Source organism: Microcebus murinus, chromosome 6 (assembly GCF_040939455.1).
Source record: "Microcebus murinus isolate Inina chromosome 6, M.murinus_Inina_mat1.0, whole genome shotgun sequence".
Taxonomy (NCBI): domain Eukaryota; kingdom Metazoa; phylum Chordata; class Mammalia; order Primates; family Cheirogaleidae; genus Microcebus; species Microcebus murinus.
Window position 1 is genome coordinate 1,969,877 of NC_134109.1, and position 9,790 is coordinate 1,979,666.

Genomic DNA, 9,790 nt, shown 5'->3' on the forward strand with positions numbered 1-9,790 from the left:
TGACGAAGGCGGGGCTGGGCGCCACGCAGCTGGGTGCACCGCCCGGTGGGACTGAAGCTCTTGGCGTGAACGGCCACAGTTCTGTCTCCCTTGGCAGTGGCTTCCGGAGAGTTCCGGCACCTGCTCCCAGGAGCCGACCGCACCTGCTGGCTTCCCTGGGGGCCTCCCCTGACTGAGGCAGCCGGGTGGGTGGGCCGGGGTCGGCCAGGCCCGGGTAGGCCCAGCCTTGCAGAGCAGGGCGAGAGAGACCCTCGGGCGGTCCAGGCCTCTTGGTGTGGCTGGTCGGGATGGGACCTGCTCTCGGGGCACCTCCGGGGAGGGAAGGCAGCAGAGAGGCGGGCCCTGGACGCCGGCCACGTCCCTCTCACGGGCTCGAGGAACCAATTCAGCTTCTGGGCCACCTGCTCTTCACACCTGGGCACTTCCCTCCCCGTTAAAAATGCCCAGCAGGGGTTTTACTGGGCCAGAAGCCAAGCGCATTTAATATTTATTTGCACGTCCGTCGGCGCAGCGTGCGGGTTCCCACGCCTTGACTTTCGATGGCGTGAGACTCAAAGCTCTTTACTTTCGCCAGCCTGGCTAATGGGTCAGGGAAAAAGGGACTTTCGGACGTGTTTGCATTTCTGGACTGTGAGTGGAGGGGGGGCATTTTCAGATCCTTTGGAGCTATTTTTACGTCTTCTGTGAAAGCTCACTGGCTTTCGGTCTCCTCCCCCCACCTCCGGCTTTATTAGGTGTCACTAACAATGACAATCGTCCGTGTTGATGGTGCACGGTGACGTTCTGATGCTCTCGGGCTTGAGTCCTGTGTGAACCCTGGGGGCTGCAGCAGCAGATCCGTAATATCGGAAGAACTCCTACGGATTAACTTGGCACACGCTGAATGCTCACGGTTTCTCAGATGGATTAATTTGCGATTTAATCTGATTTCCCTAAAGCAATTTCAACCTGCTCTTTCCCCAGGTCATTTTAAACTCTCAGCGTAGACCTCTCCCTGGGACCCCGCGCTTGCGTGCCGTGGGCTCCGAAAGGTTGTTCTGGAGACACCCCGAGGCCAGACCCCACGACATGCAAGGTGAGAGTCTCCTTGGCTTTGCACGTGGACGGGGAGGCCCCTGAGGATGTTTCCCTGATGGGCTTTGTCTTATAAATTCGTCTCGGAATTCAAAATTTAACGCACAACAGTAGATGACCAAAATAAAAATTCACTGGGAGCCTAGAGCACTCTGTCAAGACACTGAGAGGCTCCCGGTTCCTCAGCAGTTCCGGGAAAAGCCAGGAACAGGATGACGGGACAGTTGGGGTCTTTCGGGTGTCCATTTCCCTGCAAATGTGGTGCCCACCCCGGCCCCCGTGAGCCCCTCCCCTGCTCTTGTCCCGCCCAGAAGGCTTCTCCCAGGAGGTCACCTGTGTGGGGGCAGCCTTGTCACCTGTTGGCACAGAGTGAAGAAGGCCTTGGGGCCACCCAGGGGGCAATGAAGGGACCAACACCTCTGCCAGGCGAGAGCCAAGCCGGCTCCCCCCACCCCCAGCCCCACCCCGATTCCCCACACTCTGCCTCCCTTCCCCCAGCGGGTGACCGTCACTGAGATGTTGCAAGATGGTGTTGTTGCCAGAAACAGCATCTGAGCCCTGGGAGTGGGGACAGGCCCCAGACTCGCAGTGAGCCTGGGGTGCTCATGTGACCGGGAGCAGAGCTGCCTGGGAGGGGACAGTGCATGCAGACAGGTGTCAGGTCTCCCAGCCAAGAGCCGACCCACCACCCCCACCCGCCAGCCGGGTCTCCTGGGCACAGACTGACAGCTGGATCGGACTGGCCAGGGGCAGGGAGGGGGGCAACTCTCTCACACCCTGAGCCCCAAACTCTCCCTCTGCCCAGAGTGGGGAAGAGGGCGGGTGAGGGGACCCAGCAAAGCGCGTGGCTTGGCCACCTGGCACCCACTGGGACGGCCACGGGCAGAAAACCAGACACAGGTGCCGGGGAGGACGGGGAGGGGCTTGAGCCCTGCGCGGCCGGCGGGAGCGTGGGCGCGCGGGCGCAGTGGAACTGCACGGAGGTTCCCGCGGAAGTTGACAACAACAGAGTCGCTGTGTGACCCGCGCTCCCGCTTCCGGGTGAGAACTGGAAGCAGGAACCCCAGCAGGCGCGTCTACCGCGGCGTCATGCACAGCGGCCGGGCGCGGGGGCTCCGGCGTGTCCCCGACCGATAAACGCACAGGCAGGAGGTGCGCTGTGCCACCTGTGGGCTGCCACGTCGCGGCGGAGCGTCGCGGCGGAGTGTCGCGCGGAGTGTCGCGCGGAGTGTCGCGCGGAGTGTCGCGGCGGAGTGTGTGTCGCCGCGGAGTGTCGCGCGGAGCGTCGCGCGGAGCGTCGCGCGGAGCGTCGCGGCGGAGCGTCGCGGCGGAGCGTCGCGCGGAGTGTCGCGCGGAGTGTCGCGCGGAGTGTCGCGGCGGAGTGTGTGTCGCCGCGGAGTGCCGCGCGGAGCGTCGCGGCGGAGTGTCGCGGCGGAGTGTGTGTCGCCGCGGAGTGTCGCGCGGAGCGTCGCGCGGAGTGTCGCGCGGAGCGTCGCGGCGGAGCGTCGCGGCGGAGTGTCGCGCGGAGTGTCGCGCGGAGTGTCGCGGCGGAGTGTGTGTCGCCGCGGAGTGCCGCGCGGAGCGTCGCTCGGAGTGTCGCGCAGAGTGTCGCGGGGAGTGTCGCGCGGAGTGTCGCGGCGGAGTGTCGCGGCGGAGTGTCGCGGCGGAGTGTCGCGCGGAGTGTCGCGGGGAGTGTCGCGCGGAGTGTCGCCGCGGAGTGCCGCGCGGAGTGTCGCGGCGGAGTGTCGCGGCGGAGTGTCGCGGCGGAGTGTCGCGGGGAGTGTCGCGCGGAGTGTCGCCGCGGAGTGCCGCGCGGAGTGTCGCGGCGGAGTGTCGCGGCGGAGTGTCGCGCGGAGTGTCGCGCGGAGTGTCGCGGCGGAGTGTCGCGCGGAGTGTCGCGGCGGAGTGTCGCGCGGAGTGTCGCGGTGGAGTGCCGCGCGGAGTGTCGCCGCGGAGTGTGGAGTGTCGCGCGGAGTGTGGAGTGCCGCACGGAGTGTCGCACGGAGTGTCGCGGCTTAGCGCATTTCGGCCTTACCAGGCCGGAGGCCCTGATGCTCGCCCGACGCGGGTGGGCCGTGATGGCGCTGCGTGGCGGGAAACAGCCCAGACCTGGGGGCCCGGGCTGCGTGACCCAGTCGAGGCCCCAGAGGGGTGCGTCCTCGGAGAAGAGGCGGGTGGGCAGGTGCAGGGCTGGGCTGGAGAGCGCGTGTGCCGTGAGGATGGAGTCTCCCTCTGGGGCCACGAGGCAGCTCTGCCCAAGGAGGGGCCACAGCCGCACCGTGCATTGGAAAACGGTTAGGGTGGTAAAGTTTTGGTGATGTGGGTATTGCCACAACTTAAGAACTCGGGGCCGGGCACGTGGCTCACGCCTGTCATCCTAGCACTCTGGGAGGCCGAGGCGGGAGGATCGCTCAAGGTCAGGAGTTCAATACCAGCCTGAGCAAGAGTCTCTACTAAAAGTCTCTACTAAAATCAGAAAGAAATTAGCTGGACAACTAAAAATATATAGAAAAAATTAGCCGGGCATGGTGGTGCATGCCTGTGGTCCCAGCTACTTGGGAGGCTGAGGCAGGAGGATCACCTGAGTCCAGGAGTTTGAGGCTGCTGTGAGCTAGGCTGACGCCACGGCACTCTAGCCCGGGTGATAGAGCGAGACTCTGTCTCAAGAAATAAAAAAGAAAAGAAAAGAAAAAAGAGGCGAGTGGCCACAGGGGCATCGGGTCTGGCCGTGGGGGTGGCTCCCCCATCGCCGGGAATGAGCTGCGTGACCCCTGCATGGGGACGATGGCTCTGCGAACCGCATCCTCCACGGCCACCCGCCATTGAGTTCTGCTGCCAGTCGCCAGCCGGGGCCAGGACTCCCAAGGCCACTCGGCGTCTGGGCTGTGCCGCGATGTCCTGCGGGTGGACGTTGAGTGGACAGGCGGAGAGACCCACAGACCCTCGGTGTGGAGGGAGGTCCGGGAGCCGACGGGAGCCTGTGGACGGCTCCTGGAGCTGGGTGCTTCAGGGCCGCAGCCCGGCCGGGGCTTGCAGAGGTGTCGGGCATCGCCGGAGAAGCCATCGCCGAGCTCTGTGTGTCACTGAGGTGCTGAGGCCACCTCCCCACGGCTCCTGGCCCAGAGTGAGGTGGCGCAGGCTCCGGTCCCAGCACGGAACCATCGGCACAGCCTCAGAGTCACCCAGCTCGGGGAAGCCGCGGTGCTGAGACTGCTGGTGGCTGCCGGGGCTTGGCGTCGGGGGCCCTGGCCAGAGACCATGACTCTCTGACCTTGCAGAGCCCGGCCTGGAGCAGGTCACCGAGGGCGTGGGCTGGACCGGTGGGTGGCTCCGAGTGTGGCTCAGGCGTTGGGTGGCGGTCACCGCAATGAAGTGGGGACACAGGAGGGGCTGGCGGGAGCAGGGGAGGGGCCTTGATGTGAGGGCCGCCTGGTTACCTCCCGGTGCTGGGTGTCGGGACGTTCAGCCCAGAGCTTGACCACCCCTTGCGGCCACAGCAGTGGGGGTGCCCAGGGCCACCTGCGAGCCCACGGTTTGGCTGGGGCCTTAGGGAGCGAGGCTGCCTCTTTGTTCTTGTGCCTGGCAGCACATCTGTGTCCCACCTGCCCTGCCCTCAGAGAAGCCCAGCAAACGTGAGGCCGCCCCCGCCGGTGCGTGCCAGCTCCGTGGGACCAGGGTCCTCCTGGAAGGCGCCAGTGTCACCGTGCACACTCAGCATGAAAGGAGCATGTCGGCGCGTTTGAGGAACTCAGGGGAGGAACTGAAAACGTGGGTGGAGTGCAAGAGTTAGTCCCGGCTTGAGCAGGAGCAGATGCAATTTCTAGAAATGCAAGATATAATCGCCGAGCTAAAAGCTCATCGAATGAGTTTTTAAAAACACAGGTTAGACATAGATAAAATGAGAGTTACTGAGCTGACGTTAAGTATGAGGATAGTACCCGGCTGGCCTCAAAGAGCAGACAGGTGGAGGTGCGAGAGGGAAGTGCAGGTCGAGGACTGTCGGGTGCGTCTCCCTCGGCCCGGGGCTCCCCGAGGGGCAGGGTGGAGCCATCCACAGTGGACCCAGTGCACGGGCCCTCATGTCGCAAGGCCACACCTGGTGGCTGGACCCCTCGGTGGCCGCTGCCCAGCCGCTGCAGAAGCCAGAAGACACGGATAAGATCTTCCACACGCTGAGGCTAACGTGCACCCCTGGGGAGACCGTCTTCTAGAATTGGGGTAACATAAAGGCATTTCAGACAAACAAAAGCTGGGAGAGTTTGCCCAGAGAAGCTCTTGTTAGCGGAATTTCTAAAGGACGTCACCAACTGCAGCGGACTGAATGCTTGTGCCCCACCCCCAAAGTCATATGTTGGAATTGTCACCCCTAAGGTGATGGTTTTGGAGGTGGGGCCAGCAGGCAGGTGCTTAGTCATGCGTGGGATAAGTGCTCTTATAAACAGTCCCCAGGGAGACCTCGTCCCCTCCCGCTGTGCAGGGGCCAGGCAAGAGGGGCCGTCTATGAGCCGGACACTGTGCCTGCCACGCCCAGTCCCGGCCCCCACCTCCAGACTGAGAATAGACGCCTGCCCGCTTGAGCAGCAGGGTCTGCGTGTGCGGGATCCCGAGCGGACCATGCCTGAGCCACCGTGCCCGGCCCACTTGGAGTTTTGTAGAACCATCACATCTAAAACAGAAAAACAGGCCGGGCGCAGCGGCTCACGCCTGTCATCCTAGCACTCTGGGAGGCCGAGGCGGGTGGATTGCTGGAGTCAGGAGTTCAAAACCAGCCTGAGCAAGAGCGAGACCCCGTCTCTACTATAAATAGAAAGAAATTAATTGGCCAACTAATATATATATATATATATATATATATATATATATATATATATATATATATATAAAATTAGCAGGGCATGGTGGTGCGTGCCTGTAGTCCCAGCTACTCAGGAGGATGAGGCAGGAGGATTGCTTGAGCCTAGGAGTTTGACATTGCTGTGAGGTAGGCTGATGCCACGGCACTCACTCTAGCCTGGGCAACAAAGCAAGATTCTGTCTCAAAGAAAGAAAGGAAGGAAGGAAGGAAGGAAGGAAGGAAGGAAGGAAGGAAGGAAGGAAGGAAGGAAGGAAGGAAGGAAGGAAGGAAGGAAGGAAGGAAGGAAAGAAATTGGCTAACTAAAAACATATAGAAAATATTAGCTGGGCATGGTGGCGCATGCCTGTAGTCCCAGCTACTTGTGAATCTGAGGCAGGAGGATCGCTAGAGCCCAGGAGTTTGAGTTTGCTTTGAGCTAGGCTGAGCCCACGGCACTCCAGCCTGGGCAACAGAGTGGATTCTGTCTCAAAAGAAAATAAAGTAAATAAATAAAACAGAAAAACACAGATATGTTGGAAGTAAAAGGTTGAAATGAATAGTAATCAAAACAAAGCTCTTAATAATAGTCGTTAAAGAGTAGATAAAAAGGCAAGACACAGTGGCTCCCACCTGTAATACCAGTGCTCTGGGAGGCCAAGGAGGGAGGATCGCTTGAGCCCAGGAGTTTGAGGTCGCTGTGAGTTAGGCTGACGCCATGGCACTCACTCTAGCCTGGACGACAGAACATAACTCTGTCTCAGAAAGAAAAAAAGGGCAGAGAAAACAAAACCTTTGCATCAAAAGCATTACCAGAAATTGCATTTGTTTCCCGTTACTGCTGTAGCAAAGTACCATGAATATAGAGGCTCAAAAGGCCCCAGATTCATTATCTTACATTCCTGGGGATCAGAAGTCTGCCAGGGGTGTCCGCAGGCCACTTCCTCCGGCGGCTCCGGGGAAGAATCGCTTCCTGCCTTCTCCAGGCCGGCCTGCGGCCCCTCCATCTGGTCTGCGGGGCAGCTGGGGCTGGCAGAGCTGTCCTCACACCACTGGGCTCGGGTCCCCTTCCGCCTCCCGCACCTGTGTGGGTCTTTGTGACTACGCTGGGCCTGCCAGACGACCCGAGTCTCTTTGTTTTACGCTCAGCTAATTGGCCATTTTAACTGAGTCTTCGATTTTGGTGCCCCAGGCCAGGTAGCCCAGCACATTCACGAAAGCCAGGTGGGCTCGCGATCCGGCCTTACCAGGTGAGGCGTGCCACAGCGTAAGCAAGGGTCCCTGCACCAAGAAAACAGAAGCATTTCGACTCCTGTGCACCCGTCCATAGCTTCAAACATACAGAGCAAACCCTGGGGGACCCACAAGCAGTGGACAGAGCCACCTTTGCTTTTCTCGGTGACTGATGGGCCCAGCAGGTGGAGGTCGTGGGACTAGAGGGTAGGCACTGTAGAGGACACGGTGCCCAGGCTGGGGCTGGGGGTCAGGAGGGACAGACACACTGGTTCCAGGCACCGCTGAGGGTGTGCCTGGAGGAGCGTGCTCGGCAGCTAGGGAACAAACACTCTTCCCAGACACACAAGAGACACTTCTGCAAGCTGACCTCGACGAGCTGCAGAGCTTGGGTGTCTCCCGGTCCATGTGCTGTGTCCACAGTGCCATCCGGTTGGAGATCCTGGTCTAAGGATCTCTTTAAAAATCCGTTTGGGGGCCGGGTGCAGTGGCTCACGCCTGTAATCCTAGCACTCTGAGAGGCCGAGGCGGGCGGATTGCTTGAGGTCAGGAGTTCAAAACCAGCCTGAGCAAGAGCGAGACCCCATCTCTACTCTAAATAAAAAGAAATTAATTGGCCAACTAAAAATATATAGAAAAAATTAGCCGGGCATGATGGCACATGCCTGTAGCGCCAGCTACTCGGGAGGCTGAGGCAGGAGGATCGCTTGAGCCCAGGAGATTGAGGTTGCTGTGAGCTAGGCTGACGCCATGGCACTCACTCTAGCCTGGGTAACAACGTGAGACTCTGTCTCAAAAAAAAAAAAAATCCGTTTGGGAATTCTCTCTCTTTTTTTTTTTTTGAGATAGAGTCTCACTCTGTTGTGCCGTGGCGTCAGCCTAGCTCACAGCAATCTCAAGCTCCTGGGCTCAAGCAATCCTCCTGCCTCAGCCTCCCAAGTAGCTGGGACTACAGGCATGCGCCACCATGCTCAGCTAATTTTTTCTATATGTTTTGAGTTGGCCAAGTAATTTTTCTATTTATAGTAGAGACGGGGGTCTCGCTCTTGCTCAGGCTGGTCTCGAACTCCTGACTCGAGCAATAGCCCGCCTTGGCCTCCCAGAGTGCCAGGATGACAGGCGTGAGGCGCCGCGCCCGGCCTGTTTGGGAATTTTCTAGACACTTGCCGTGTCTTGTCTGGAGGTGCCATGAAGCTTCCTGTCCTTTCTTGTTGCCGTGACGCCCTCTCCGGCGGCTCCCGTCCTCACCGCTGTCTCTGTCCCACAGGCAACGCCACCCTGGCGACCGCCTGCGCGCCGTGGGCGCCCGAGAACTGCAACGTGTCGTTCGAGGAGAGCAGGGTGGTCCTGGTGGTGGTGTACAGCGCGGTGTGCACGCTGGGCCTGCCGGCCAACTGCCTGACCGCGGGGCTCACGCTGCTGCAGGCGCGGCAGGGCAACGTGCTGGCTGTCTACCTGTTCTGCCTGGCGCTGTGCGAGCTGCTCTACGCGGGCACGCTGCCGCTCTGGGTCGTCTACGTGCAGAACGGGCACTGCTGGACCCTGGGCCTGTGGGCCTGCAAGGCCACCGCCTACATCTTCTTCTGCAACATCTACGTCAGCATCCTCTTCCTGTGCTGCATCTCCTGCGACCGCTTCGTGGCGGTGGCCTACGCCCTGGAGAGCAGGGGCCGCCGCCGCCAGAAGACCGCCGTGGCCATCTCCGCGTCCATCTTCGTCCTGGTGGGGCTGGTCCACTACCCGGTGTTCGGCATGGAGGACAGGCAGACCTGCTTCGAGGCCCTGCACATGGACGGCAGGGTGGCCGGGTACCACTACGCGCGCTTCGCCGCCGGCTTCGCCGCGCCACTGTCCATCATCGCCTTCACCAACCACCGCATCCTCAGGAGCGTCAGGCGGAGCCAGGGCCTGACCGCCGCCCAGAAGGCGCGGGTGAGGCGCTCGGCCGTGGCGGTGGTCCTCATCTTCCTGCTGTGCTTCGCGCCCTACCACCTGGTGCTGCTCGTCAAGGCGGCCGCCTTCTCCTACTACCAGGGGGACCCCGGCGCCGTGTGCGCCTTCGAGGCCAGAGTCTACACGGTCTCCGTGGTGTTTCTGTGCCTGTCCACGGTGAACAGCGTGGCCGACCCCATCATCTACGTGCTGGCCACGGACCATTCTCGGCAGGAGGTGTCCAGAATCCACAAGGGGTGGAAAAACTGGTCCATGAAGACGGATGTCACCAAGCTCACGTGCTCCAAGGACTCGGGGAACGCGGGGTCCCCCACGGCGCTCACAAGCCACTACGCCTTCTCCGGGCCTGTCCCCCCGCCAGGCTCCCCGTGCCCGCTGTGGAGGCTGGGCGAGGAGTCCTGCTGAGCCCTGCAGGGGAGGACGGGGGCCGGCAGGAGGGGGCCGCTGGCTGTGGAGACCCCGTGAGCGTCTCTGAAGACACATCGCCGGTTGTTGTTCCTGCAGCCACAACCTCCGTGAGCCTCTGCCCCGCGGCTGTCCCGCCCAGCTTTCCCACATGGACGGCGGCCCATGGGTGGGAGGACCTCCTCGCTGGCGGCCCATCTGGCCGGCTCCCTCGGCCGTCAGCAAACAGCGAGGCCTGGGCAGCTGCCCAGTCTGCGTCCACGGTGACAGCTTCATTTTCTGTGCTTTTCTGCT

The 9,790-nt window shown here is 61.3% G+C and overlaps 1 protein-coding gene across 1 annotated transcript; it reads left to right on the forward strand.

Annotated features, from left to right (window-relative positions):
* The first annotated feature begins 550 nt into the window (after positions 1 to 550).
* GPR132 (G protein-coupled receptor 132) lies at positions 551 to 9,564 on the forward strand. The gene is made up of 2 exons (XM_012746471.3): positions 551 to 1,075; positions 8,406 to 9,564. The coding sequence occupies exons 1-2, from the start codon at positions 1,069 to 1,071 to the stop codon at positions 9,494 to 9,496; spliced, it is 1,098 nt and encodes a 365-aa protein (XP_012601925.1). The 5' UTR covers positions 551 to 1,068; the 3' UTR covers positions 9,497 to 9,564.
* The last annotated feature ends 226 nt before the right edge of the window (positions 9,565 to 9,790 follow it).